Consider the following 26,965-nt stretch of genomic DNA (forward strand, 5'->3'; position numbering starts at 1 on the left):
TTATAAACTATGAACATATTTTAGATTAATGCTTTTAAAATGTTTTATGTTTGTATAGCCATGTGATAGAATGTGTGAGAAGTCAGCATGAAAGATGTATTTTCAGTAAGTGATGTGTAGGAAGTGGGTAAGATTGTAGACACATGATGTCTCAGTTGGCAGTGGCAATTTCTAGTTAGCTAGCCTTGGGGGGATATCTTTCTTACCTTTATAACCTAATATTTAACATTGCTTTCCTTGAAATAATTAACACCATCAATTTGAATTTCACTTTTTTTAAAAAAAGATTTTATTTATTTATTCATTAGGGACACAGGGAGAGAGAGAGGCAGAAACACAGGCAGAGGGAGAAGCAGGCTCCATGCAGGGAGCCAGATGTGGGACCGGATCCCCAGTCTCCAGGATCACGCCCTGAGCCGAAGGTGGCGCTAAACCGCTGAGCCACCTGGGCTACCCGAATTTCACTTTTTTTTAGGTAATTGAGAAGTCATTTAGTAAAGTAAAATATTTTCTTTTTTTTTTTTTTAAAGCAGAACAAGGTACAATAGACTATAACAGGTATACATGAATTGTAAATTGAGCAGACAATTTAAATATGAAAAACGTAACTCCAGGGTGTTAATTTGAATATTGTTTTTAATTTGCAGTGCATAAGGGAAGTAATTATTTACTTGTTAAAGATGGATCTTTCACTTAAAATCGTTCACAGTAGTGAAAAGAAACCTGAGGTCTACCTCAAAAGTAATGATTTTTATAAACACACATAGTTGTATACAACTAAATGCACAGCCCCTAGGAGGAGGTCAATACATCTATCCCACAGATCTACCAACTCCTTTTTGAAAAATTTTAGAACTTTCTCTGGTTATTTGTAAATGTTCCTGGAGTCAGATCCTCATTCATTCATTCTCAAATGTCCAATGCCTACTCTGTGCCAGACCCTACAGATGCAACTTGCAGAAGATACGTGAAGGTTAAGGAAGCTAACAGGAGAAATACTGAGTAAAAGAACACATAGAAATACTGTGGAGGGGTACGTAGGTGGCTCAGCCAGTCCAGCGTCCGACTCTTGGTTTCAGCTCAGGTCATGCAGGCTCCTTGGGATTCTCTCTTTCCCTCTCCTCTGCCCTTCCTGTAGTTTACGCTCTCTCTCTCTCTCTCTCTGTCTGTCTGTCTCTCTCTCAAATGAATAGAGAAAACCTTAAAACACTGTGGTCATCAGAGAGGATCTAGCTCCCAGATCTAACTTTGGGAAAGAAGGAGTGTGGGGAGGGTTGGAGAAAATGTTCCAGAGGAAGTGGCAAGTAAGTTGAGCCCTGGAGGTTGAATTTGAGGTAACCAAAAGGAGGAAGAGGAAAGGTGAGTTGGGATAGGATGTGAAAATAGATTTCTTAAAAAAGATTTATTTAAGAAAGAGAGAGACTAGGGGGCTGTGGAGGAGGGGCAGGAGAGAGAAGTTCTCAAGCAGAATCCCACTGAGCAGTGAGCCCTACTCAGGGCTAGATCTAATGACCTTGAGATCAAAACCTAAGCCAAAATCAAGAGTCAGATGTTTAATCAACTGAGCCACCCAGGTGCCCATTAAAACAGATGTTTTAAATAAGGTGAATAGTATACGAAGTCCCATAAAGAAAATAACTTGTCAAGTTTGAGGATGTAAATGAGTTCAGTGTGGTTGAACAGTAGCTTGAGGAGAGGAAGGGGCAGAGTTCAGAGCTATACAGGGACTACTTTGATTGAGTACAGGGGCTATATACATCCTGGTTTGCCCAGGAACAGTCTGGTTTGTGCCTGTAGTCCCAGCATGATTATTAATAGCCTCCTTTCCATTTCAGTTGTTTCCTTTTTTTAGATGATAAATTATATGGCCGCTCTTATTGTGAACATATTGCAAAGTTTGGATTTCATCCTAAGAGCAGTGGAAAGCCACTGAAAGGATTTAAATAGGCAAGTGACGCCGTTGTTCTAGTACACGGATTCTTGGAGTGGAGGAGTGGTGGTAGGGCAGGAGGAGTGGGATGCTGAATGGAGGAAGGCCAACTGGAACCAGTGGAGGTAATTCAGGTGAAACATGATTATGGCCTCCATGAAGGATGTGAGGGATGGATGGAAGTATGGATGGGTAGAACTGGATGCAGCTTCAATACATGGTATTGGCCCAAGTGGTTAATTATTGGGAGAAAATAATATATATAATATTGCATATTGTATGTAGTACACAGTGAATTCCAAGTAAAAGGTTTAAAAATTGAAGTATTAAAAATTGAAGTAAAAATTGAGTATAAAAATTGAAGCATAATCATGAGATAGAGAAGAAACATTCCCAACTTCAGGAACAGATGGACAGATAGACACACAGGAAAAGTAAAAAAAAAAAAAAAATGTGTGAATGTGGTTAGAAGGAATAATTTACTTAAATAAACAGTTTACATTTGTCTTTCATAAGGTTGTGACAATTAGTCTGACTTTCATTTTACTTTTTACAAAGGGACTTGATAAAAAGTTTTAAAAGTAATTAGGAAAATATTTTGATAATGCATAATTGTATTTTTAATTCAAACCATGGAGAAAGTAGAAGTTCCTTTCTTCATTGTTATGTTTTGTGAAGATGAGCACCATTTCATATGTTTAATCACTTTCTGTTCTGTGAAGCATGTGTCCATATACCTTTTAGGGATAATTACTGTTCATTTGCTGCATTACTTTTCCTTTTTGCATACAGAAATATTACCTACACATTTTTCTTTTTTTTTTTTTTTTAAGATTTATTTATTTATTTGGTGGGAGGGACAGAAGGATAGGGGGAGAGACAATCTCATGCAGACTTCCTGCTAAGCATGGAGCCCGGCTCAGGTCTCAATCCCACAACTCTGAGATTATGACCTGAGCTGAAATCAAGATTCAGACACTTAACCAACTTAGTCACCCAGGCACCGCTACATTTTTTCCATTATAATTAGAATGCAATACTTCTTGTTTTGTGGACCTTTAACATTTTGGTATTTTGTGGACTTCTCTTTGAAGCAACATAACTAATCTCTTTGAGGTGGGCATCTCTGCCTTTTTTTTTTTTTTTTTTTTTTGCTATGTAAATAGCACTATAATGGACATCTCTCGTATATTTCAGAATTTTATTGGTCAGTAAATTGTGAGTTAAAATACTATACATCTAAAATTTTGATAGTGATTGCCAACTTGTCCTTTGCAATAATCTAGACATCTTCTCAGTATACAGTGCCCACAGATGTGCATGAGAAGGTCCTTTCCAAACCCTATGCCCTTGCAAGCCCTGTTTAATATTCTTTCTAAGTTTTGCTAATTGATCACTACTGGAATATATGTCAACATTCTCCCTGTACAGTTTGTCACTCTTTTTTGTTTTTTAAATATTTCTTTATTTATTCATGAGAGACACAGAAAGAGAGAGGCAGAGACATAGGCAGAGGGAGAAACAGGCTCCATGCAGGAGCCCAATGTGGGACTCGATCCCAGGAGTCCAGAATCATCCCCTGAGCTGAAGGTAGATTCTCAACTGCTGAGCCACCTAGGCATCCACAGTTTGTCACTCTTGATTCCCAACAGTTAGGAAATGACTTGAAATTTTGTAACACTTGTGTCACCTGAGGGCTATCAAAGAGTTAAAGATTACACCCAGTCTTAAAATCTCTAAGTTGAGGGGCACCTGGGTGGCTCAGTCATTAAGCAGTCAGCTCTTGGTTTCAGCTCAGGTCGTGATCTCCGGGTTGTGAGATTGAGCCCTGCTTCTGGCTCTGGGCTCAGTAGGGAGTCTGCTTGAGATTCTCTCTGCCCCTCCCTCCATGCTCACTTGCCCATTCACTCTCAAATAAGTAAATAAATATTTTTAAAGATATCTGTCAATTGATTGGTTGGTTGCCATATACAATCAATAATAATTACTTTTATTATTCAATAATGTTTATAAAATCCAGTCTTACTGTCCAAATCTTAAAGTCCAAGAAAAGTAATGAAGCATCAAAGAGACAACAGGTGCTGAGAAAAAGGAAGTGGGGCTGTAACAGAAGGCCTCAGTGGATGTGATAAGGTATGGGAGCTTCCTGCAGTGATCGAATGGAGAAGAGCCATAGTATTGATAGCCTTTGAGGGCACTGATGAAAGGATGTGGATCTTTACAGACACTTTGTTTCTAGGGGAAGCAAAGAGAGACATTAAAAATAATGACCACTCCGTGGCATCATGTGGCCACAGTAAAGGCAAATCAACCTATAGGAGTCATCATTCAGTGGCTTGTTTTTGATAAAACAACAAAATGACATCATCTCTAGAATATGGTATTATAATTCAGGAAGTCAGGGAAAATTTGATAGGTTTTAAAAAGGCAATAAAATAAAAGGATTTGTTGCAATTTTTCAGCTTTCCAAAACATGCACTTACCAGAAGTTGCTCATCACCTGAACATGTAGAATGGATGATACTTCATTAAAGCATGCAAAAGGGAAAAGTGAAGCTTCCTTCTGGAGGAATAAATCAGTGTTACTCATTCTTTTGAGTTAGACACTTAACTCTGTGGACCTGACAGAAACTTAGAACATAGAATTGACCCGAGGGGATCCAAAGCAGGGAAAGCCTGTGTGCCTGAGGAGTTACAAGGCCTAGTGTTCAATTTCCTGTGTAGTTTTCTGAGCAACCGTTAAACCCATCAGTTGTGATTAGTGGGGTTATGGCATATGGAAATACAATTTTCTTATTTAGGTGTTGCCTTTTTTACAAAAAGACAATGTATATACTGAAGAATAGTGTCACCACAGTTAAAGCAGGCAAATAGAATACAAAGTTACATTTAGTTGTCCAAAATGAAAATGTTGCTAAGCAAAAATATTTGTAAAGCAAAACTATAAAGAATTAGGAACTTGATATCTATAAATCTTAAAAGGTGTTTTGGAAAGCAGACATGGAGGTGAATACAAAGCTAACGAGGGAAAATGCATAGCTGGTGTTAATATTGTCTATCAACTATAATAATCATTTTATTTTAAAAGATGTTTATTAGCCATCTGTTAGTCATAGCTATATGCAAGATAGTTTTCATAGATACACAGATAGGGGACATTTCTGATGTTTTTCATTCAACTCTTTATAGATCCATATTCCCATCCACTCTTATTCCTATCTTCCTGTCTGAAAGACTTCATATACCGTATTTTGTAATGCAACTGTTCTGGTGATGAATTCCTTCAGCTTTTGTATGTCTTTTAATAAGTCTTCAGTATGCTCACATTACTTAAAGATATTTTTGCTGGGTATAGAACTTTAGGTTGCTGGTTTTCTTTGAGTGTTTAAAAGATGTTGCTATTACCTTGTAGCTCACATTGTTTCTGATTATGTTGTCATTTTTACCTTTTTTCCTTTGGCCAATTTTAACTTTCTCACTGGTTTTAAGCAATTTGGTGGTTTCTTTTTATTTTATTTTACTTTTTTTTTTGTGCTTGGATATTTTGAACTTCTTGGACCTAGGGGCTCCCCCCCCCCCAAATCAAATTTGGAATATTTTTTGCCATATTTCTTCAAATAATTTTTAGCACCTCTCCTTTCTTTGGAGATGCCAATTAGGTGTATATAAGTTGTCTCATAGCTCAATAATGTTCCATTCATAATTTTTTACTCTACTTTATCTTTGTGTTTCTTGTTAGTTTATAAGTTGCTTTAATGATGTGTTAATCTCAGTGCACTTTAAAAAAATTTCATACATTGTATCTTTTATCTCTAGAAGTTTTATTTGAATCTTTCTTATATATTGCCCATCTGATTTTCATTTTTTCCTCTAGCTTTTTAAACATTTAGGATACAATTATATAATAGGTATTATTTCCTTGTCTACAGTCTATCTGTAATTTCAGGATTTGGTTCTATATAATTCTGTCATCTGTGTAATTTTCAGGGTTTAGTTCTGTGGTGTTATGGTCTTCTTCATGAGCAGTATTTTCTTAAGTCTTCCTTTGTCTAGTAACTCCTGTCAGTAATTGATTCTGAGTCATCATGAGTTTTACTTTGTTTGATGCTGGATATTTTTTATTTTTATAGGTAATATTCTTTAGGGTTTTTTTCCCTATTATAATTGAATTACTTGGAAACATGTTGATCCTTCAGAGGCTTGCTTTTAAGCTTTGTTAGCTGAGATCTTAGCAGTGTTTAATCTTGGACTAAGTGTTTCCCAGTATAAAGACAATATCCCTCTGTTAAGTGTCCTCAATGCCCTGTGAATGCCAAGCCTTTCCCCTCTGACTGATGGAACCAGGAGCCACTCCTGCCCTATGTGATCTTTGGGGATTATTCCCTGTAATGCAGAGTTTCTGAAACTTGGGACTATTGATATTTTGGAGCTGGAAAATGTTTGAAGGGATGGGGAAGGCAGGGAACTGCCCTGTATGCTGTCAGATGTTTAGGAGCATCCTTGGCTTCTACGCACTAGATGGCAGTAGCATCCTCCACACTCTGACTACCCAAACTGTCTCCAGACATTGCCAAGTGGCTATTGGGCAGTAAAATTGTTCTCAGCTAATAACCACTGCTCTAATCCTTTTTGGTAGTTTTTTTTTTAATATGCATATGCCTTGGGTAAGGACTCAAGGGGCAGCCTGAGATAACTCAAAGGTAAAAACTGGGACAACCACTTGGAAAAATTGTTTGTCTTATATACAGAAATGTTAAATATACTTACAACCCACGTTGGGGAGTGTAAGGTGGGGGAGAGATTGGTTTCAAAGATGATTTCTAGGCTTCTGGCTAAACTAATTTATGGACTGTGGTGGTAGTGATTAGGCAACATGGTAGTTAAAAGTCTAAAATGCATTCTCCTAAAATAGTTGTGACATGTCAAGGTTTGAGTGTTTTTTTGGTCATTGGTCTATAATGACAATCTCACAGTGTTTGTGGAGTTTTACCACCATGACATTCATGACTAGAAAAACTTTTATTCTTTTATATACATGTTAGCTTATTACACAAAAAGTGAAATTGTGAGAAAATCAAGGAAAAAATGAAAGTCATATTGCTCAGCGTTTCGTTTTGTGTGTGTGTGTGTGTGTGTGTGTGTGTGTTCTGCTAACAGTAGGGAGGGAAAAATACAGTTCTCTTAGACTTCTACTGGCTCATCGAACAATGTACCTATAGCTTCACTTTCTCCCTCCTAGAAAAAGTAATAACCGCCCCCTACCCCATCCCTAGTTGCCACCCTTAAAAGGATAAACCAGAGAATATGCAGGTGAGAAGACTTTTATGCTGATTTTTGTCCTACGTTAGTGGCTTTGGGGATGGGGTGGTGTGGCAGGGAAGTAGAGCTGCCTTGTGCTCTTTTTTATACTTCTGTTTCTAAGCTCCTCATTTTCAAGTAGTTGCCTTGCTATGTCAAAATTGTAATGCCAATTTGATTTTCTTTATAGTTGGATATGCTTGGAATTTTACATTTGATTAATTTTTTTCCAAATTTTGATTTTGAAAGGCTTTGCTTTCTGTACATGATACTGTGGCTCAGAAGAATTATGATCCTGTATTACCTCCAATGCCAGATGATATTGATGATGAGGAAGACTCAGTTAAAATCATTCGTCTGGTCAAAAATAGAGAACCACTGGTGAGTTTGGGTCTACATTTTGTGCTTAGGTATGAGTAGATATCATGATAAAGCCATATCTGATGGGAACATACCATTTATTCCTCTCTTTGAAACATACTTTTCCTGTGTTTGTCAAACTTTATTTTTTAAATTTTTATTTGTGTGTGTGTGTGTTGTCAAACTTTAAATAGTGCATTCATGTCTAAGAAAGATTATTTAGAAAAAAGAAAAAAAGCCAAATAAAATGACAGACATTCTCTTGGTTATAAATAGCAACAATTTATACAATGTGATGTTGACATTTATAAAAGACAGCATAGCATGTGCCAGTCACAGCTGATTTAAGATCAAATGGTGCAACTAAAAAAATTGCCTATGGCTTGTCTAGGAAGCTGATTTATTTTAAAGTAATGAGAGATTAATCAAATGTCTGCTATTTCAAAGTGTATATGTACCCATTTATTTTAGCACCAGAATTTATACAATGTCAGATTATGTTGAAGGGTTTATGGTGGGCAGAATGATGTCCCCTGCAGTGCCCAGTGACATCAAGTCCTAATCTTCAGAACCTGCGAAATATTACTTTCCATAGCAAAGGGATTTGTGATTCAGTAAAAATCTTGAGTTGGGAAGATTATCTGAGTTATCTGGTCAGCCTACTGTCATCACAAGGGTTTTTACTGAAGTGGAAAGGGGAGGCAGGAAGTCAGAGTTGCAAAAGAAGATGTGATAATTAAAGCAAAGTTTGGAGTGATGTTGCCATGAGCCCAGGAATTCCCGAAATTTCTAGACACTGGAAAAAGTGCGGATCAGATTCTTCCCTAGATTGTCCAGAAGGAGCACAACCCCTTGACACTTTGATGTTAGCCCGAGAACACTCATTTTGGCCCTCCTCCCTCCAGAAGCTGTAAAATAATACATTTGTGTTGTTTTAAGTCACTAAATTTGTGTGGCACATTTGCACAGCCATAGGATACGAGTGTAGTGTGTATCCATATTTTGATGGAACTACATTTGGAAGAAAAATACATTTCATCATGTAGCAGTTGATTTTAAATGTGTTGTAGCTCATTTTTTCCTAATTAAGTTACTTTTGTGTTCTTAAAGCAAAAGCAGTAGATAATGCAATACATGCTGGGCACTTGGTGAAGTACTTTGCATACAGTATATTTAATCCTCATAGTACACATATTTTTTCCACTGTGATAGACTAGGGCACTGATAGACAAAGAAGCAACTTCCCTAGGTATCACAGCTTATGAGTGGTAAAACTGAGGTCCAAACTTGGCTTTTTACCTTCAAATACTAGTTTTTTCTTCTATACCATATTGTGTCTTTATAACTTGTACCTTTTAGGTAATTTTCATGTTTTGTTTGTGTAAGGGCAACTTTGGTACCTTCGATAAATGCATTGAATACTCTTACCCAGAAAAAGACACCAATAAATCTGCATTTGAGATAAGGGAACTGCTCCCTGTGTTCCTGGCTAAGATTGTTTCATGTAGATGATAAATTTGTGCTTTTCATCTGTGGTTAGAAATCTGTACTGGTAACCTAAATATCTCTTGGTCTTTGTTGTGGAGGTGACGTACTTAGTAGGGATAGATGGTATATATAGTTCAGATGTAGAAAGATCTATCTCAGAGCCTATTGCCATAAAGTAACTAATGCTTGATGGCTTCTGTGCATCCCACAATAAGAAATACATTTTTTAGTTTTGTTTTTGACAAATTCAGGCTCTTAGGTAATCAGAACGCTGACCACCTTGAGGAGTTCAGTCATTCATCAGTAGTAATTTCTTTGATCAGTTTTCCCAGGGGCAGCAGTTTTTGGTGTGTTGGTTTGGTGAGCTAATGTTGAAGCTGCCATCAGCGACATTTAAGTCCCAAGCCTCTCCTGAGCAAATCCGATCTTCCAAATGTTTGTCAAAGAAATTAGGTATGCACTGCATTGACAGTTTTCAAAAGTTTTAACTGGCCCTCTATAAATTAGTTTCAATTTGAAAAGCAATTGAATGAAGTATACAAAATAACCTGAAGTTGTATTATCATATTTTGTTCTTGAATAGATCACATGCTCTCACTAGTAAACATGTAAACCTGAAATAATTAGACCTAAGGTTGACATAATCATCCTTTGTTAGCTCTCTTTTCTTTCTCTCTTGTTTGTTGATTCTATTTACATATATATTTGAGATACAGAGCACACTCAAGTTTGGGGGAAGGGGCAGCAGGAGAAACAGACTCCCCGCTGAACAGGGAGTCACTCAGGTCTCAATCCCAGGACCCTGGGATCATGACCTGAGCTGAAGACAGATGCTTAACCGACTGAGACACCCAAATACCCCTCTTTTCTTAAAGTTTATATAACATAGCGTATTTAAAACAAGAGTCTGAAGTAGGATAAGAGTGAGAGTTGCATATGTTAGATTCAGTCAGAGCAGGCAAATCTTCAGATAAACAGTGCAAGAGGGGGAGAACAAATACCCCAGGATGTTGTTATGTAGGTGGTGAGAAGTGCTAACTATCCAGTTAGCAAGAATAGAAGGAAATGCATGGGAAGAAAACTTTCAAGTGCCCCTATGGTTCTGTAGAGCCTGCGGGGCTATGCAGGTACTAGGAAGAGGCTAGGGATTTAGGAAATAGAACCAGATAAATTTTAAACTTGGTTGAATTCTTAAGATGTTTAAAAATAATTATTTCTCAGGGAACCTAAGTGGTTCAGTTGGTTGAGTATCTGATTTGATTTTGGCTTAATTCATGATCTTAGGGTCGTGCCCTGGGCTCCATGCTAACTAAGTATGGAGCCTGCTGAGGATTCTCTCTTGCCCTCTGCCCCTCCCCCTACTCTAAATAAATAAAATTTAAAAATTAATTATTTGTCTTAAGCATGAGGATGTTCTCCCAATATGTATTATTTGTGTATTCAGGCGCTATTTTAAGCATTTCTTGGATTATTCAATTGTTAAGTTTCTTTTTTTTTCTTTTTTTTTTTTTGATCAGTTTCTTAATTCATATACCAAGGTATAATTTGGCAACTTCATAATGCCAAATAGCATTTTGCACTTAATAGCATTTTTATTTCCTTTTAAGTGTGGGGTATTTAAAAATTTTAATTCCATTTCATTTTTATTCATAATCTTTCTTTTTTTTTGCTATTTTTACATGAATTTAAACAATTTTGTTTCTCCATTATTTAAAAGTAAAAGTTTAAAAAATGAACTGTAGAAAATAGTCATTTTCAGCAAACTTGTCGTTTTACATTTGTCAAATGTCATTTGTCATTTTGGAGAGGTTACTGGAAAAACCACAACCACCAAAAGGGCAGGGGGTAGGAGGAGAAGCAGAAACTGAGAGAAGGTTGAGTCTGAGGCATTCTTAGGAGAATGAATCCAGGTTGTAAGAATCAAATAGTTAAGATGAGGGAAGCCAAGCTGAAATAAAATTCTAGTGATTGGATGGTCAGGAAATTTTTGGCAAAGGATTCAAGAGGGATTTAGCAATCAAGGTGTTAGTTTATCAATGTTATTTAAGAATGTAATTTTGGAGGTGCCTAGGTGGCTCATTGTTAAGCATTCGACTCTTGATTTCAGCTCAGGACATGGTCTTAGGTCCTGGGGTGAGCTCCTTGGCAGGCTCCATGCTCAGCAAGGAGTCAGCTGGAGGATTCACTTTCTCTCCCTCTGCCCCCCACCCCCTGCCACTCTTACATGCACACTCTCAAATAAATAAATCTCTTAAAAATGTAATTTTAGTTTTTGGACTGAGGTGAAATATCAGTGAAATAAGCCTGAGGTTCCTTATTAGATAATCAGGAGATATGCTTCTTCAAGAGTGTTTTGAGTATCAGCTAGCATTATGTGTTTGAAATGCTTTGCCAGTTTTTAGGCCATATGCAGGCATTAAGTAAATGTTACATAGAATGACAAGGTGGGAGCTCTAGATGACAGTTGTTGAAGGAGAGGACCATTTCTAGGGAAAAGAGGCAGTGAACACAGATCATGTAGGTATTTGCAGTGGGAAGGTGAGAGGCTGTTAGTTTGAGGAGAGGGATGGATGAATGAATTGAGAGAAGGAGGGAAAAGCACTGGTTAGGATGCACAGAGCAGAGCTATCATCCTTCCCTATGAATTTGGAATAATCTCTATCTGTATCTAATTATCCAGAAATAATAATAAACAGTTTTTTGGCAAGCTTAAGAAAATGACATTCTATTAGTGAGTGAGTAGATTATGATCCCGATTTTCAGTTTCTGGCATGGGTTGTCCTTCTTGTTTCTTTTATTTTTTTCATTTTTTTATTTTTTATAAAAGATTTTATTTATTCACAAGAGACAGAGAGAGAGGCAGAGACGCAGGCAGAGGGATAAGCAGGCTCCATGCAAGGAACCTGACGTGGGACTTGATCCCAGGATTCCAGGATCATACCCTGGGCCGAAGGCAGGCGCTAAACTGCTGAGCCACCCAGGGATACCGTCTTGTTTCTTTTAGAACTGTGGTGCTTAAACTACTAGGGGTATTCTGAGAATTACCGGAGGTGCTTACTTAAAATGCAGACTTCATAGTCTCTGTCCCCCAGAAATTCTGCATCAGTAAGTTTCAGGTGGGGCCTGGGAAACTATATTTTTAAAAATGTCTCCAATATACTTGATGCAATTGTTTGGTAGACAATACTTGAAACCACTTTGATTTCAAAGATTCAACTGAAATCACCTGTGCTACCAGTTTAAGGAGGAGGTCTTAGAATATTGGCAGTATTGTAAGCAATGCAGTTTTTGTGTAGGACAGCCTACAGGATAGCCTGGTCTCTGCAATACTGCTTTATAAACCATTTTGCAGTAGTACCAAGACAAATTTAACCAGAATTTTAACTTTTCAATCTAACCTGAAGTTCTCTATACTCTCTGTTTTGTCAAAATCATACAGAATAGCAGGGTGCCTGGGTGACTCAATCACTTGACCATCTGATTCTTGATTTTGGCTCAGGTCATGATCTCAGGGTCATGAGATAGAGCTCCCCACCCCCTCACTGAGCTCCTTGTGGAGCATGGAGCCTGCTTGAAATCCTCTCCCTCTCCCTCTGCTTTTCCCACTGCTTGTGTCCCCCACTCCTTTCAAAAATCACATAAAATAAATGTAAAATAACTAAATAAGAAAATATGTAAATATTTAAACATTAGATACAGTTTTATTCGTTTTGCCTTTGCCATGTGTATCATAGAACTATAGACTTTTGTATGATATGGCATGTAATGCACTCTATTTTATTGAGTTTTGATCTTATTTTCTTTTTTTTTTTAAGATTTATTTATTTATTTATGATAGACAGAGAGGCAGAGACACAGGAGGAGGGAGAAGCAGGCTCCATGCTGGGAGCCCAATACGGTACTCGATCCCGGGACTCTAGGATCACGCCCTGGGCCAAAGGCAGGCGCTAAACCACTGAGCCACCCAGGGATCCCCTTGATCTTATTTTCATGCAAGGATCTTCCACTAGAAATACCTCAAAGAATTGTGATAATAGGGGCATGGAAAGGAATATGGATGTAATAATCTTCAAGAATGAAGGAATCGAAAATTGAGTCAAGTGCTAGTATAATGTAGAAAGTGAGAGATTATTTCTCAGGGTACATATCTCACCCTCCAGGGATAGGTAGAGTCAGCAGCTAGCAAGCACTTCTGTTTCAAGGTTTCTATGTATAACAGAGTAACCCTTCAGTGCTGGAGTGCTCTTCTTTATCTATACATCCTAGAAATGATTTCATCCAGCCCATGGCTTTAAAAATCTTCTGTGTGTCAGTAATTCCCAGGTCTATTTTTCCTCCAGAACTTTTTTTCTGAGCTTTAAATGTGTATGTCCATCTGTGTACTTGATATCTCCATTAAAATGTCCAGTGGACATCTCTGTCTTCACATGTCCAAAAGTAAACTGATGTTTGTCCTCGAATCCATATCCCTTCTAGGATACCTCCTCTTAGTTGATTACAATCCCATCTTTCTAATTGCTCAGCCAAAAGTCAGAATCAGTCTTTGATACCTTTCTTCTTTCGTGTCCCATTTCCAGTCTACTGGGAGATCTTTTAGGCTCTACCAATAATATAGCCAGACTATTCATCATTTCTCCTTCTGCCAGTCAGATCCAAGCTTCCTTCATCGGTACCCTGGAGTATTTTAACAACCTCCAGCCTGTTTCCTCATTTGGCTCTTACATTCCTTCACCCTTAACATAGTAGGTGGAGTAAACCTGTTAGAGTATAGCACTTCTGCTGTTCAGCTTCTCCTTGTTTCTTTCAGAATAAAGTCCAGAGCTCTCACAATGACCTACATGATCTGGCTCTCTGTTAACCATCTGACCTCACCTCCTACTTCTCTCCTTTTACTTCACTTCAGCCACAATAGCTTTTTTTCTCTTCCTTGATCATTCCATTCATAACCTCATCTGAGCACCTATGTGCTATTTCTCCTTCATCTCCCCCACCCTTTTCTTTTTTTTAAGAGGGAAGTGGGAGGGGCAGAGAGAGAGAAAGAGGGAGCAAGAAACTCTCAAGCAGACTCCACATGGAGCGAGGATCCCCATAGGGCTCCATCTCACAACCCTGAGATCATGACCTCAGCCCAAATCAAGAGTCAGACATTTAATCAACTGAACCACCCAGCCATCCCCTCCTTCATGTCCTTTTTAATATTTCTTTACTCAAATGTCATCTTCTCATTGAGGCCTGCATCTTGACATTATCTTTCTTTTACCTGCCCTGGCACTCTTGATCTCCCCCGCCCCCCCCATGCCGCCCTCTCTCATAACCATAGTGTTTACCACCTTCTTCTTCTTTTTAAAAAAAAAAAATAAATTAAATATTAGGTTGTTTATCATTTTTTATTTTTTAAATCATTTATTTAAATTCAATTTGCCAACATATAGTATAACACCTTCTAACCTATGTATATCTAATTATTTCATCTTTTGTTTATTGTCCTTCTCCCTTGTTAGATGTCAGCTCCATGAGCCGTCAGAGATGCTTAGTTTGTTTCACCAATGTATTATAAGCTCTTAGAACAGAATGTGGTAGAGTAGGTTCTCAATAAACATTTGTCAACTTCTCTGAATCACAGAATAAGTCAACAGGACCTGCAGTAAACACAACAAACTGGAGATTATATTCAGGAAAAACATAGAACTCTAAGAAATGAAGAACTTGCTCCTAAGAGCTCATGTACAGACTCACTCACCCAGAAACCTAGCACAAAAACTCCCAATTTAAAAGCACCTAGACCATATGTGAAAGAGACCCACTTACAAATCTTAGAGTGCTTACCAGAGAGGCAGGAAACTTTTGGAACTTTCCTCAGGGATGGAGACATTGGCAGATGCCATATTTGTGACCTTATTTACTTTGTTAAAGTTGGTGAGGGAGTAGGAATCATTTGGGTACTGTTCCTATAATCTGCTAGACACGTGGATGTCCCCAGCTGAGAGTCCTGCCAACCCCCACACTGTAACTGTGCATCCCAACAGCCCTGCCCACCCCTTTGCCACAGTGCAGCCTTGTAGTGCCCAGTACAGAGGTGTGTTACAGCCAGGCTGGGCACTAGCCCTATACACACTGCATTGCAGACATAGCTCTGCCATAGCAAACAGGTTAATGCATCCTATACAGAGGATGCTTCTTGAGCACCTAGCTCTGGCCAGAGGGGATTAAGTTCCTAGGTCATATGACATCTCCTTTGAAAGGTCACTGCTTCAATATTTGGAGATGTGATTGATTTACCTAATACATAGAAACAAACACAGAGAATCAAGCAAAATGAGGAGATAGAGGAAAATGTTCCAAACAAAACAGGAGAAATCATTAGAAAATGACATTGATGAAATGGAGGTAAGCAGTGTATCTGATAAAGAATTCAAGGTAATGGTCATAAGGATGCTCACTGAACTCAGAAGAAGATTGGATCAACACAATGGGATCCTCAACAAAGAGAAATACAACAAAATTTCAAACACAAGGTACAGAACTGAACAACACAGTAATTGAACTGAAAAATACACTAGAGCAGCTCAACAGGATGAAGCCAAAGATCAGATCAGCAAGCTGGAAGAAAAAGCAGTAGAAGTCTCACAGACAAAGCAGCAAAAAGAAAAAAGAATGAAAAAAAAATCGAAAATAATTTAAGGAAGCTTTGGATCAACATCAAGTGGAATAATATTCTCTTATAGGGGTCCAAATACAAGATAGACAGGGCCAGAAAACTTGTTTGAAGAAGTAATAGCTGAAAACTTTTCTAAATTAAGACAAGAAAATAGACCTACAGGTCTATAAAGGCCAGATAGTTCCAGATAAGAACCCAAAGTGATCCATAGGAGGACACATTATAATTAAAATGGTAAAAGAGAATCTTAAAAGTTGGAAGAGAAAAACAACTTACTATATCCAGGGAAACCCCATAAGGCTATCAGCAGATTTTTCAGCAGAAACTTTGCAGGCTAGAGAAGAGTGGCATGACATATTCCAAGTGCTGAAAGGAGAAAACTTCTACCCTAGAAGTCTCTATCACTAAGTTTAGTATTCAGATTTGAAGGAGACGTTAAAAGTTTTACAGATTTAAGCAAAAGCAGAAGTGGTTCATCATAATTAAGCTGGCTCTGTAAGTAATGTTAAAAGGACTTTTCTAAACTGAAAAAGAAATGGCACTAAATACTACGAAAGCATATGGAAGTAAAAATGTCACTGGAAAAGGTCAGTATATGGTAAAGGTAGTGGATCAGTCACTAATATGGCAAGTGTGAAGGTCAAAATACAAAAATAGTAAAATTAACTAAAATCCGTTAATGGAAGCACAAAATAAAAAGATGTAAAGTGTGACATAAATATAAAATGTGAAAGGCAGGAAGGAAAAATGTAAAGTTTTGGACTATGTGCAGCTTAAGATGCTATCAACTCAAACAGACCTACAATAGGAAATTATAAGTGAACTTCACAATAACCATAATGCAAAATTTATACAAAATACACAAAAGAAAATGAGAAAGGAAACTAAACATTATAAAAGGAAGGCATTGAGCCAGAAGTGAAGAGAGAGAAAAGAATAGACAGGAACTATGAAAACAGCCAGAAAACAATTAACAAAATGGCAGTAAGTATGTACCTATCAATAGCTACTTTAAATGAACTCCATATTTCAGTCAAAAGACAGAGTGGTTGAATGCATAAAAAAGAGAAGACATGTCTATATGCTCCCTGTAAGAAACTCACTTCTGAAGTAAAGACATACCTAAACTGAAAGTGAGAGTGGAGAAATATATTCTTTGCAAATGGAAACAAAAAGCTCGAGCAGCTATACTTAATAGCAGACAAAGTAGACTTTAAAACAAAACTATAGTAATAAACAAAAAAGGCATTACATAATGAAAAGGGTTAATCTAACTAGAAGACATACCCTTTATAAATATATGTGCACCAAATATAGAGACCCAAGATATATAAAGCAAATGTTATTGACTTAAAGGGAGAAATTGACAGGAATGTAATAGTAGGGGACTTTAACACTCCACTTACATCAGTGGATGCATCATCCAAACAGAAAGTCCATGAGCAAATAATGGCTTTGAACAGTACATTAGACCAGTTAGACTTAATAGATATGTGCAGAATATTCCATCCAAAAAGAACAGAATACACATGCTTCTCAAGTGCGCATGGAACATTCTCCATGATAGACAATGTTGGGCCACAAAACTAGTCTCAATAAATTCAAGAAGATGAAATATCAAGCATCTTCTCCACCCACAATGGTATAAAACCAGAAATCAAATACAAGAAGAAAATTGGGAAACCCTCCCAAATATGGAGATCAAATAACATGCTACTGAACAATCAGTGGGTCATTGAAGAAATCAAAGAAGGAATTAAAAAGTACCTGGGGATGGAAATGAAAATAGGAACACCACAAACCAAAAATTTTGAAATCAGCAAAAGTGATTCTAAAAGGGAAATTCATAGCATTACAGGCCTTCCTCAAGTAAAAATAATCTAATTTGACACAAAAAGGAAGCCCAAAGTTAGTAGATGGAAAGAAATAATAAAGACCAGAGCAGAAATAAAGGAAAGAGACAAAACAATAGAAAAGGTCAATGAAACTAAGAGCTATTTCTGTGAAGAGATAAAGCATCTGACAAACCTTTAGCTAGACTCATCAAGAAAAAGAGGATTCAAGTAAAATCAGAAATGAAAGAGAAGTTACAACTGGCACCACAGAAATACAAAGAATCATGAGACTATGAACAAGTATACACCAACAAATGGGACAATCTAGAGGAAATGGATAAATTCCTAGAAACATACAATTTTCCAAGACCAAGTCATAAAGAAAAAAAAATCTAAGTAGACTAATTACTAGCAAGGATATTGAATAATAATTAGAATTTCCCAACAAAAGTCTAAGGGGCTTCACAAATGAATTTTATCAAGCATTTAAAGATTTAATGCATACTGTTTAAAAACTGTTAGAGAAAGTTAAAGGGGAGGGAGCACTTTATTATTTTTGAAACATTATCCTGATACCAAAACCAGACAAGAATACCACATATACACAGTAAGTTACAGGCCAATATCATTGATGACACTGATGAAAAAATTCTCAACAAAATTACTAACAAAAAATGAATTCAATAATACATTAAATGGATCATAAGCCATGATCAAGTGGGTTTTAGTCCAGAGATCCAAGGGTGGTGGTTTAGTGCCCATAGATTAATCAACATGGCATAGCACATTAACAAAATAAAGGATAAAAACCATATGATCTTAATAGATGCAGAAAAATCATTTGACAAGATTCAACTTGGATTTATATGATCCAAACTTAGCAAGGTGAGTAAAGATAAAAGACATATATGACAGACCCACAGCTAATATACCCAATGGTAAAAACCTGACAGTTTTTCCTCTAAGATCAGAATCAAGAAGAGGATTACACACTCTTGCCACTGTTAATTCAACACAGTATTAGATGTCTTAGCCATAGCAATTAAGCAAGAAAAAGAAATAGAAGGCATTCAAGGATGGAAGAACTAAAATTGTCACTCCTTGCAGTTGGTACCATATTATATATAGATAATCCAAAGATTACACCAAAACTGTTTGAACTGATAAATGGATTCAGTAAAGTAGGGGGATACAAAATCAACATAACATAAATCTATGGCATTTCTGCACATGAATAATGAATTATCAGAAAGAGGAAATAAGAAAACAATCTCATTTAAAAGAATAAAATGCCTAGGAATAAATTTAACCAAGAAAGTGAAAGATCCATACACTGAAAACTATGACATTGATGAAAGAAATTGAAGAAGTCACAAATAAATGGAAGGATAGTCCGTGCTCATGAATTAGAAGAATTAATTTTGTTAAAATGTCCATACTACCCAAAACAATCTACAGATTCAATGCAGTGCCTTTCAAAATTCCAAGGGCAGTTTTCATGGAACTAGAGCAAATAATTCTAAAATTTGTATGGAACCACAGAAGATCCCATATAGCCAAGGTAATCTTGAAAAAAAAAAAAAAGAACAAGGTTTGAGGCATCATGCTCCTTGGTTTGAAATTATACTACAAAGCTATAGCAATCAAAACAGTTTGGTATGGGTGTAAGAACAGGCACACTGATAAATGGAACAGATTGAGAGCCCAAAATTAAACCCACACATATATGGACAATTAATTTACAGCAAAAGAGCCAATGACATACCATGGAGAAAAAAGAGTCTTTTCAATAAATGGTTTTGGGAAAAACTGGACAGCCACATGCAAAAGAATGAAACTTGACCACTGTCTTGCAGTATATACAAACATTAACTTGTAATGCATTAAAGACTTGAATTTAAGACTTGAAACTGTAAAAGTCCTAGAAGAAGAAAATACAGGTGGTAAGCTCCTTGACATGTGTTAGCAATATTTTTGTAGGTGTGACTCTAAAGGCAAGGGAAACAAAAATAAACAAAGTGGTCTACATCAAACTTCTGCACAACAAAAGAAATCATTGAAATGAAAAGATTATCTACTGAATAGGAGATTTTTGCAAATCATGTATCCGATAAGGGATTAATGTCCAAAATATATAAAGAACTCCTACAATTCAAAAACACCCCACAAAATAACTTAATTAAAAATGAGCAGAGTATCTGAATAGACATTTTTTCCAAAGAAGACATCCAGATGGCCAGTAGGCACATGAAAATATATTCAGCACCGCTATTTATTAGGGAAATGCAACTCAAAACTGATTTCACACATCACCTAACATCAGTTAGAATAAGTATTACCAAAAAGACAAGATAGGATATGTCTTGGTGAGGACATGGAGAAAAGGGGGATCCTTGTACATTGTTTATGGGAATCTAAATTGGTACAGCCACTACAGAAAACATTATGGAAACTTCCCCATACTGTTAAAAATTTAAGACTGGAACTACCATATGATCCATCTTTTCCACTTCTGGCTATTTAATCTGAAGAATATAAAAATACTGATTTGAAAAGATACATGCACCCCTGTGTTTATTGTAGCACTATATACTATAGTCAAGACCTGGAAAGGATGTGGATGTCCACTGGTAGAGGAATAGGTGAAGAAGATGTGGTGTATATATGTATACAATGGAATATTACTCTGTCATTAAAAAAGAATGGAATCTTGCCATTTGTGACAACATGGATAGATGTTGAAGGTACTATACTAAGTGAAAGAAGTTAGAGGATGACGAATACCATATGATTTTATTCATATGTGAAACCTAGAATAAAGCAAATGAACAAACAAAACTAACTCCTAGATAATAAACAACTGATTGGTGGCTACCAGAAAGTTGGTAGGGGACAAAATAGGTGAAACAGGGTCATTATATGGTGATGGATGGATGGTAACTAGACTTCTAGTGGTAATCACCTTATGGTGCATACAGGTGTCAAATTGTAATGGTGTATACCCGAAAGTCATATAATGTCACATACCAATTTTACCTTCAGGTACAAAAGGAAAATGGTGGGAAAAAGAACAATCTAAAAAATGGGTAATTAATCTTAAATTAGGCCACCAGACCCTTCTGCCGTGAAGCATACTTTGATGGGAAGGTTTGAGATATTGTTAAGGAAAATGAAAGTTTATTTAATAATACTAGTTTTTATTTAAAAATATTACATTTCTAGTCATCTTGGCTATAAGTTAACTGTTTAAAGGCAGAAATTACAGTTAAGTGACGGGTCTTTATGAGTTTGGTGTTAATGATTGTGGAGAGATGCTCATTTTAGTCTTTGGATGAATGTATAGTTGGGGATGAAAAATGTCACAAAATCATCTGATCATTTAATGATTTGATTTTTTTTTACCATTATTAGATATGTATCTGATAGCTGTCATGTGAAATATACGTATTACAAACGTATTCCTAGTTTTGTTTACATATCTTTTTTTTTAATGATACACATGTGTTTATTGATATGTGAGAAGAATTCCACTTTCTTTTTGAGTGTGACTTCTGCCACCACCTAATGTGCATCTTTTTAGCTGTGCGGTGCTATTGTAGAGGCTTTCCTGGAACACCAGTGCCAGTTTCTTAGAAGTAAAGTCATAAAAAGGTGTTCAAAGTAACCATTTATGCCTGGTGTTCTTACAAAGCCGCATTCCATTAATTTGCTTCTGAACATGCATAAATGAAGAGTTTCTGGACTCTTTTTGAAATTGTTTCCTAATGTCATGCCAAAACATTAGTTCTCTTTGTTCTAAGTACAACCCTAGTACATAAAGACCTTGGAGTAACAAATCTTTCTTCCATTAGTTTATCTTAACATTAGGTAAGGGCTGTGACTAAGTCAGAATTGAAGTCTTTTTTTCCTCTTTCTTTGTCATCATGGCTGAGTTCCTTTACCATAATGGAGTAATAAAGGAAGACTAAATTAAAAGCCAGATGAGCTGAGTTTTAGTTTTCTAATTTCTGTAAGATTTTCGTATTCACTTCATCTCAGTACAGCCTACCTTCTTGCTGGGGTATTATAAAGACAAAGTGAGATGAGAAAATGCTGTTGAGGGGCAAAACAAAATACTGTTCAAATACAAGATATTCTCATGGAAAGAAGGTATTTCTACTATTCATAGAGTTGAAGAGGTTAAAGATTTGAAAAATTCTTAAATTGTGCTGAAAATCATAGATGATGCGTCTGATAGATTCAGATAGAAAATCTGTACCAAGAGAGGAGTGTTTGTAAGACAAGGGGCATGATGTCTATTCCTCCTGCCTCGTACCTTTCATTTTTTGTATTTGTTCTCACTTTTTCCAGATAAATATCCTTATTTCTGTTCCCTTTCCTACCACCCAACGCACACCTTTACTCACAAGTACTTTTTTTTGTTTTCCTTAAAAGGGAGCTACCATTAAAAAAGATGAGCAGACTGGAGCCATCGTTGTGGCTAGAATCATGAGAGGAGGAGCTGCAGATAGAAGTGGTAAGGATTTAAAAAACAAAACAAAACATGAAGTGGTAAGGGTTTCAACACTAGGTGCAGGGATGGGTCATGTTGTATTTCATGGGCAACATTTCCAACATGTAAGTAAGAGGATAACAATCATTTGATGTAATACCTCAGAATAATAAGATACTCTTCTCTGTATTGAATTGTAGGAACCTATTGAAATAAATAATTCTCACTCTACAATCTAAGTTTACATGGGCTTCCAAAGTTATATTAAGATCTGTTTCAAGTGGTTCTGCTTTGAAAAATACTACTGCAAGTGTGCAGCCTTTGAAACAAAATAAAAATTCTTTTATTAGGTGAAAATCATGTACATTTCTAGACAAAGACCAGGATGCTGATGTCATTTCTTTGCCGGCATTATAACATGGTAGTCCCTGATTCATTGCTGTTGAGAGGCACAGAATCTGAAACCCGAGAAGCATAAAGGTCTCCTCAAATGTATTAAGGGAACCAAACAGTGCTTTGAGTCTGGACACTGTTGCAAATAGCAGTTCTTTTGTAGGTAACTCTGCTAATTTACTACCAAATTTGTTACTTTTCAGGTCTTATTCATGTTGGTGATGAACTTAGGGAAGTGAATGGGATTCCAGTCGAGGATAAAAGGCCTGAGGAAATAATTCAGATTTTGGTAAGCTGAAAACATTTTAAAATTGTAGTAAAAAATGACATTGAATCAGTACGTTTCAGACTTGGTTATACATATAGGACTTGGATTTAGCAATCCAGAGTTGAAATCCCAGTTTCATTTTAGTTCCTGTATGTCCTCAGAAAATACCTTAATCTTTGTGTTGCCTTAGTGTTTTCATTTCTAAATGAAAACAAGAAGAGGTAAATCTCTCACTGGAGTATTTTGAGGATTAAATGGGCTAATGTATATGAAGACTTTATTACAGGGCTTGTCCCAAATAGGTACATAATAGATGGCATCTACCCTGTTGTTCGTGATGCATTTTCCTTTTCCCTTCTCTCATCGATATGGCCAGACTATAGGCTGTGCTTTTAAGGTGTCTAAAACAGTGAAACTAATTTAGATGTCTTGTGAAATCTAAAACAGAACAAAATTATTTTAGGTCTTGATAGTATTAATTCTCCAGTTCATTTGTAAGGAGAAAAATGAGGAAGGCTGTCTCTGTTAATGTGTGAAAACATAACATACAGAAATAGAGTTTAGTATCTTAAACAGACCCTGTGTATAAAAAAATCTAGTAATGATTAAGATGGTGGCATTTTAAATCCATGGGAAAACAGTGAAGTCATTTCATAAATGGTATTGGATAAATTGATGATTCAAGTAGAAAAAATAAAGTCAGTCCCTATTTTACACTACACCCAAAACAGATTCCAAAGAATTAAATATTTTTTAAAAATCCAAAAAATGAAGGAAGACTTTTTAAATTTGATGTGAAATACAAATAGAAAAATAACTGATGTGATTGCAAGAATTGAAAATTTTGTTTATAGAAAAAGATGCCATATGACTTTAAAGACATGTGACGCTTAGAAAAAATATTGTCAATATGTGATAGGTGTTTTAACATGGAGAGAGTTCATAAAAATTAATAAGAGAAAAAATATTTAGAGAAAAATTTACAAAAAAACCCATCTGAAAAATTTAAAAGCTTAATAATAGCTATAGTCAGCAGATTCTAGGCACATAGTTCTACTTATATGCTTCCAGTACTGGGATGGATTTAGTAGATCCTTTTGATATGGCTATCTGAAACCATTAAAATTTTAAATTTGCCTACCCTTTAATCAAGAAATTCAATTGTTGGGAATTGACCTGTAGGAAATAATTTGGCAGATGTATTATATAGGCAAGATTGTAAAAAATATTTAGGAATAGGAAGAAGGTTACATTGATGGACTAATCCATTGTACATCCAAGTGATGGCAATCATAATGGTTGATAGACCTGTAGGACTTAGTAATACTAGTAATTCTTATAGTGGTTGAACCCTTAATGACACTGTTCTAAGGGCTTTGCACACATTAACACAGATGCACACACATACAAAGTAGTAGAATTGGAAGAGGTCATAAAGAAGACTTGCTTTCTCTCTACCTGTACAATTCAATATTATATGAATTCTTAATAAGATTGGTGAATTGTTTTATGATGGGTAATAATAGTGATATTACCAGTTTGAAATCGGTCCTGCTGTAAAATTCTGATCGAATTTAGATAGAATCTAGATATCTAGATAGATAGATAGATCGATACTATTAAAACCCTGTTTTACTTGAGTCTCTGTGCTCTCCTGGAGCTGCCTCCTTATTTTTGCAAGAGGTGATTCTGTGCAGCTTTTCCCAGCTGGGCTTTCAGGGACTTCACACTGGTAAATGGAAGTTGACTATGGTCCATGGACATTGGCAAATGCAAATCAGGGCCTCCTCCTCCTTTCCCCCAGACCAGAGCCCTGGTTTACGAGAGTGAGCCTCAGAGATAGCTCTGCATTCTCCCTTCTCTCTCCTTCTTTCCTTCTTCCTTTATCTGCCTAATCTCGTCTTTCTCTTTTCTTTCCTCCCTCATTCCTCTCACATATGTGCCAGATACTTAGTGCTTTCATGGGCCTTAGAATTTAGCCGGAGGATGCCTGGGTGGCTCAGGGTTGAGCTTCTGCCTTTGGCTCAGGGCATGATCCCAAAGTCCTGGGATCGAGTCCCTCATTGGGCTCCTTGCATGGAGCCTGCTTCTCCCCCTGCCTATGTCTCTGCCTCTCTCTCTCCGTGTCTCTCATGAACAAATAAAATCTTAAAAAAAAGAATTTAGCCAGGATAACAGATATTAAGAAATAATTGTATAAATGATAACTTAGCACAGTTATGAGACATACTAGAAAGAAACAGAAAGACGCGAGAGTATATATATATATTTTTAAATATTTTATTTATTTATTCATAGAGACAGACAGAGAGGCAGAGACACAGGCAGAGGGAGAAGCAGGCATCATACAGAGAGCCTGACATGGGACTTGATCCAGGGTCTCCAGGATCACGCCCCGGGCTGCAGGCAGCGCTAAACCGCTGCGCCACTGGGGCTGCCCGACATGAGAGTATATTAAGGGGAGATCTGCTCTGGTCTGAGACGGTCAGAAAAGCACTGCATGTATTGTTTTTGCTTTAATTAAATTAATAGGTAATTAATCTTTCCATCTTTTAATTAATCTATTACATTTTGTATTTTACTAACTTGAATATAATAGCAGTGAATGTTCATTATTTTTTTCTGATGAACATTGCAGCTAATGTATATACATATTCTGTATAAGTTAATCGTACATTTATAACTGAGTTACTGACAATACAACTATCTTGTCCCTAAAAACGTGATGTGCCAATACTTAAATGTATGTGAACCTTGCATATCATCTGTCCTCACCATGTAACATTGTCTGTGTAAGGCACTTTGCAGTTTCTGTGTTTCTATTTTGAAGTAGCTCAACATGGATGGTAATGTATTCGTCGGCATTTTGAAACTGCACAGGAGGTAAAAGTGGATTTAGTGTTTAGTGTTTTTTAACTTACTTGACAAACTTGAGTGCTTTCTCATACTGCAGGAATTTCTACAAAAATAGTTTTCTCAGTTTGGCTTATCTAAGAGTAGAAATCCCAGGCTTATAAATTTTTCAGTCAGTCCATTTTCTACCTGTTTTGCCTTCTTTTTCCTTGCCTGTAGAAGTTCTCTGATAAGTCTTTCTTCTGTTTTCAGGCTCAGTCTCAGGGGGCAATTACATTTAAGATTATACCCAGCATCAAAGAGGAGACACCATCCAAAGAAGGCAAGGTAATCATTACTTAAAAATATTTTTTTGTTTGTTTTGGTGGTGGTGGTGGGGGGGTGCTAATATTTCCCTGTCTAACACGTACCCACTTTGTCACAAGTTCATTTTCGTATTCTCTTTTAAAAAAAAAAAAAATCTTTTTTTTTTTAAATGATCCTTAGAGAAGAATGTTGGCCCTTCCACTTTATTTTTTATATTTACTCCTTTTAAATGAAACTCTCTTCCAGATGTTTATCAAAGCCCTCTTTGACTATAACCCTAATGAGGATAAAGCAATTCCATGTAAGGAAGCTGGGCTTTCTTTCAAAAAGGGAGATATTCTTCAGATTATGAGCCAAGATGATGCAACATGGTGGCAAGCAAAGCATGCAGGTGATGCCAATCCCAGGGCAGGTTTGATTCCCTCAAAGCATTTCCAGGAAAGGTGAGCTACTGGCATGCAGTAATGGTCTCTCTTCAAATGACCTTTTGTTCTCTGCAAAATATCACTCGAGGATAGTTGTGATAAAATAAGCACTAAAGCCTTGCTCTAGAATCCTTTATCCCTCAGGTTTGGATTTCTGTTTTGTCTAACTAAGTATGAATAATGACCAAAAATAATATGACAGGACCAGGTCATATTCAGTTTTTGTTATGAAGCAAATGGAAAAATAGCACATTAATATCTGAAACTGTATTGATGTGAAAGGTGGGGGAAAAAAGAAGAGTGATTTTGGAGGAGGGTGATTTATAAAAATTTGAAAGTAGATGATTTATTTTTTAATTTGAATAGATTGCATTGTGTTCATTTTTTCCCCTGGCTTCCCATTTTTTTTTCCCCTTGGGACTTTTAATATTTTGGTGTTATATTAATCTTGGATCTGTACTGAAAATTGATAGGCATTGACCTTCTTTTTCCCCCAGGAGATTGGCTCTGAGACGACCAGAAATACTAGTTCAGCCCTTCAAAGTTTCCAGCAGGAAATCATGTAAGTTTGTTAATAAAAATGCAGAGTAACCAAATCTTGCTGTTTATTTTTGACTACTAAAGCAGGTGTTTGTGGTAGAACGAGAGCTTGTATTGCC

General features: G+C 36.5%; 1 protein-coding gene across 5 annotated transcripts in view; it reads left to right on the plus strand.

Annotated features, from left to right (window-relative positions):
• MPP7 (membrane palmitoylated protein 7) overlaps positions 1–26,965 on the plus strand; it is a 681,753-nt gene that overhangs the window by 576,222 nt on the left and 78,566 nt on the right. For all 5 annotated transcript variants that reach the window (XM_038529943.1, XM_038529945.1, XM_038529946.1 and 2 more), the window contains 6 exons: positions 7,478–7,609; positions 22,004–22,085; positions 22,658–22,743; positions 25,828–25,902; positions 26,128–26,324; positions 26,804–26,868. In XM_038529943.1, the coding sequence (XP_038385871.1) occupies positions 7,478–7,609; positions 22,004–22,085; positions 22,658–22,743; positions 25,828–25,902; positions 26,128–26,324; positions 26,804–26,868 (637 nt within the window). The remainder of the gene's footprint in view (positions 1–7,477; positions 7,610–22,003; positions 22,086–22,657; positions 22,744–25,827; positions 25,903–26,127; positions 26,325–26,803; positions 26,869–26,965) is intronic.

Source organism: Canis lupus, chromosome 2, assembly GCF_011100685.1.
Source record: "Canis lupus familiaris isolate Mischka breed German Shepherd chromosome 2, alternate assembly UU_Cfam_GSD_1.0, whole genome shotgun sequence".
Taxonomy (NCBI): Eukaryota; Metazoa; Chordata; class Mammalia; order Carnivora; family Canidae; genus Canis; species Canis lupus.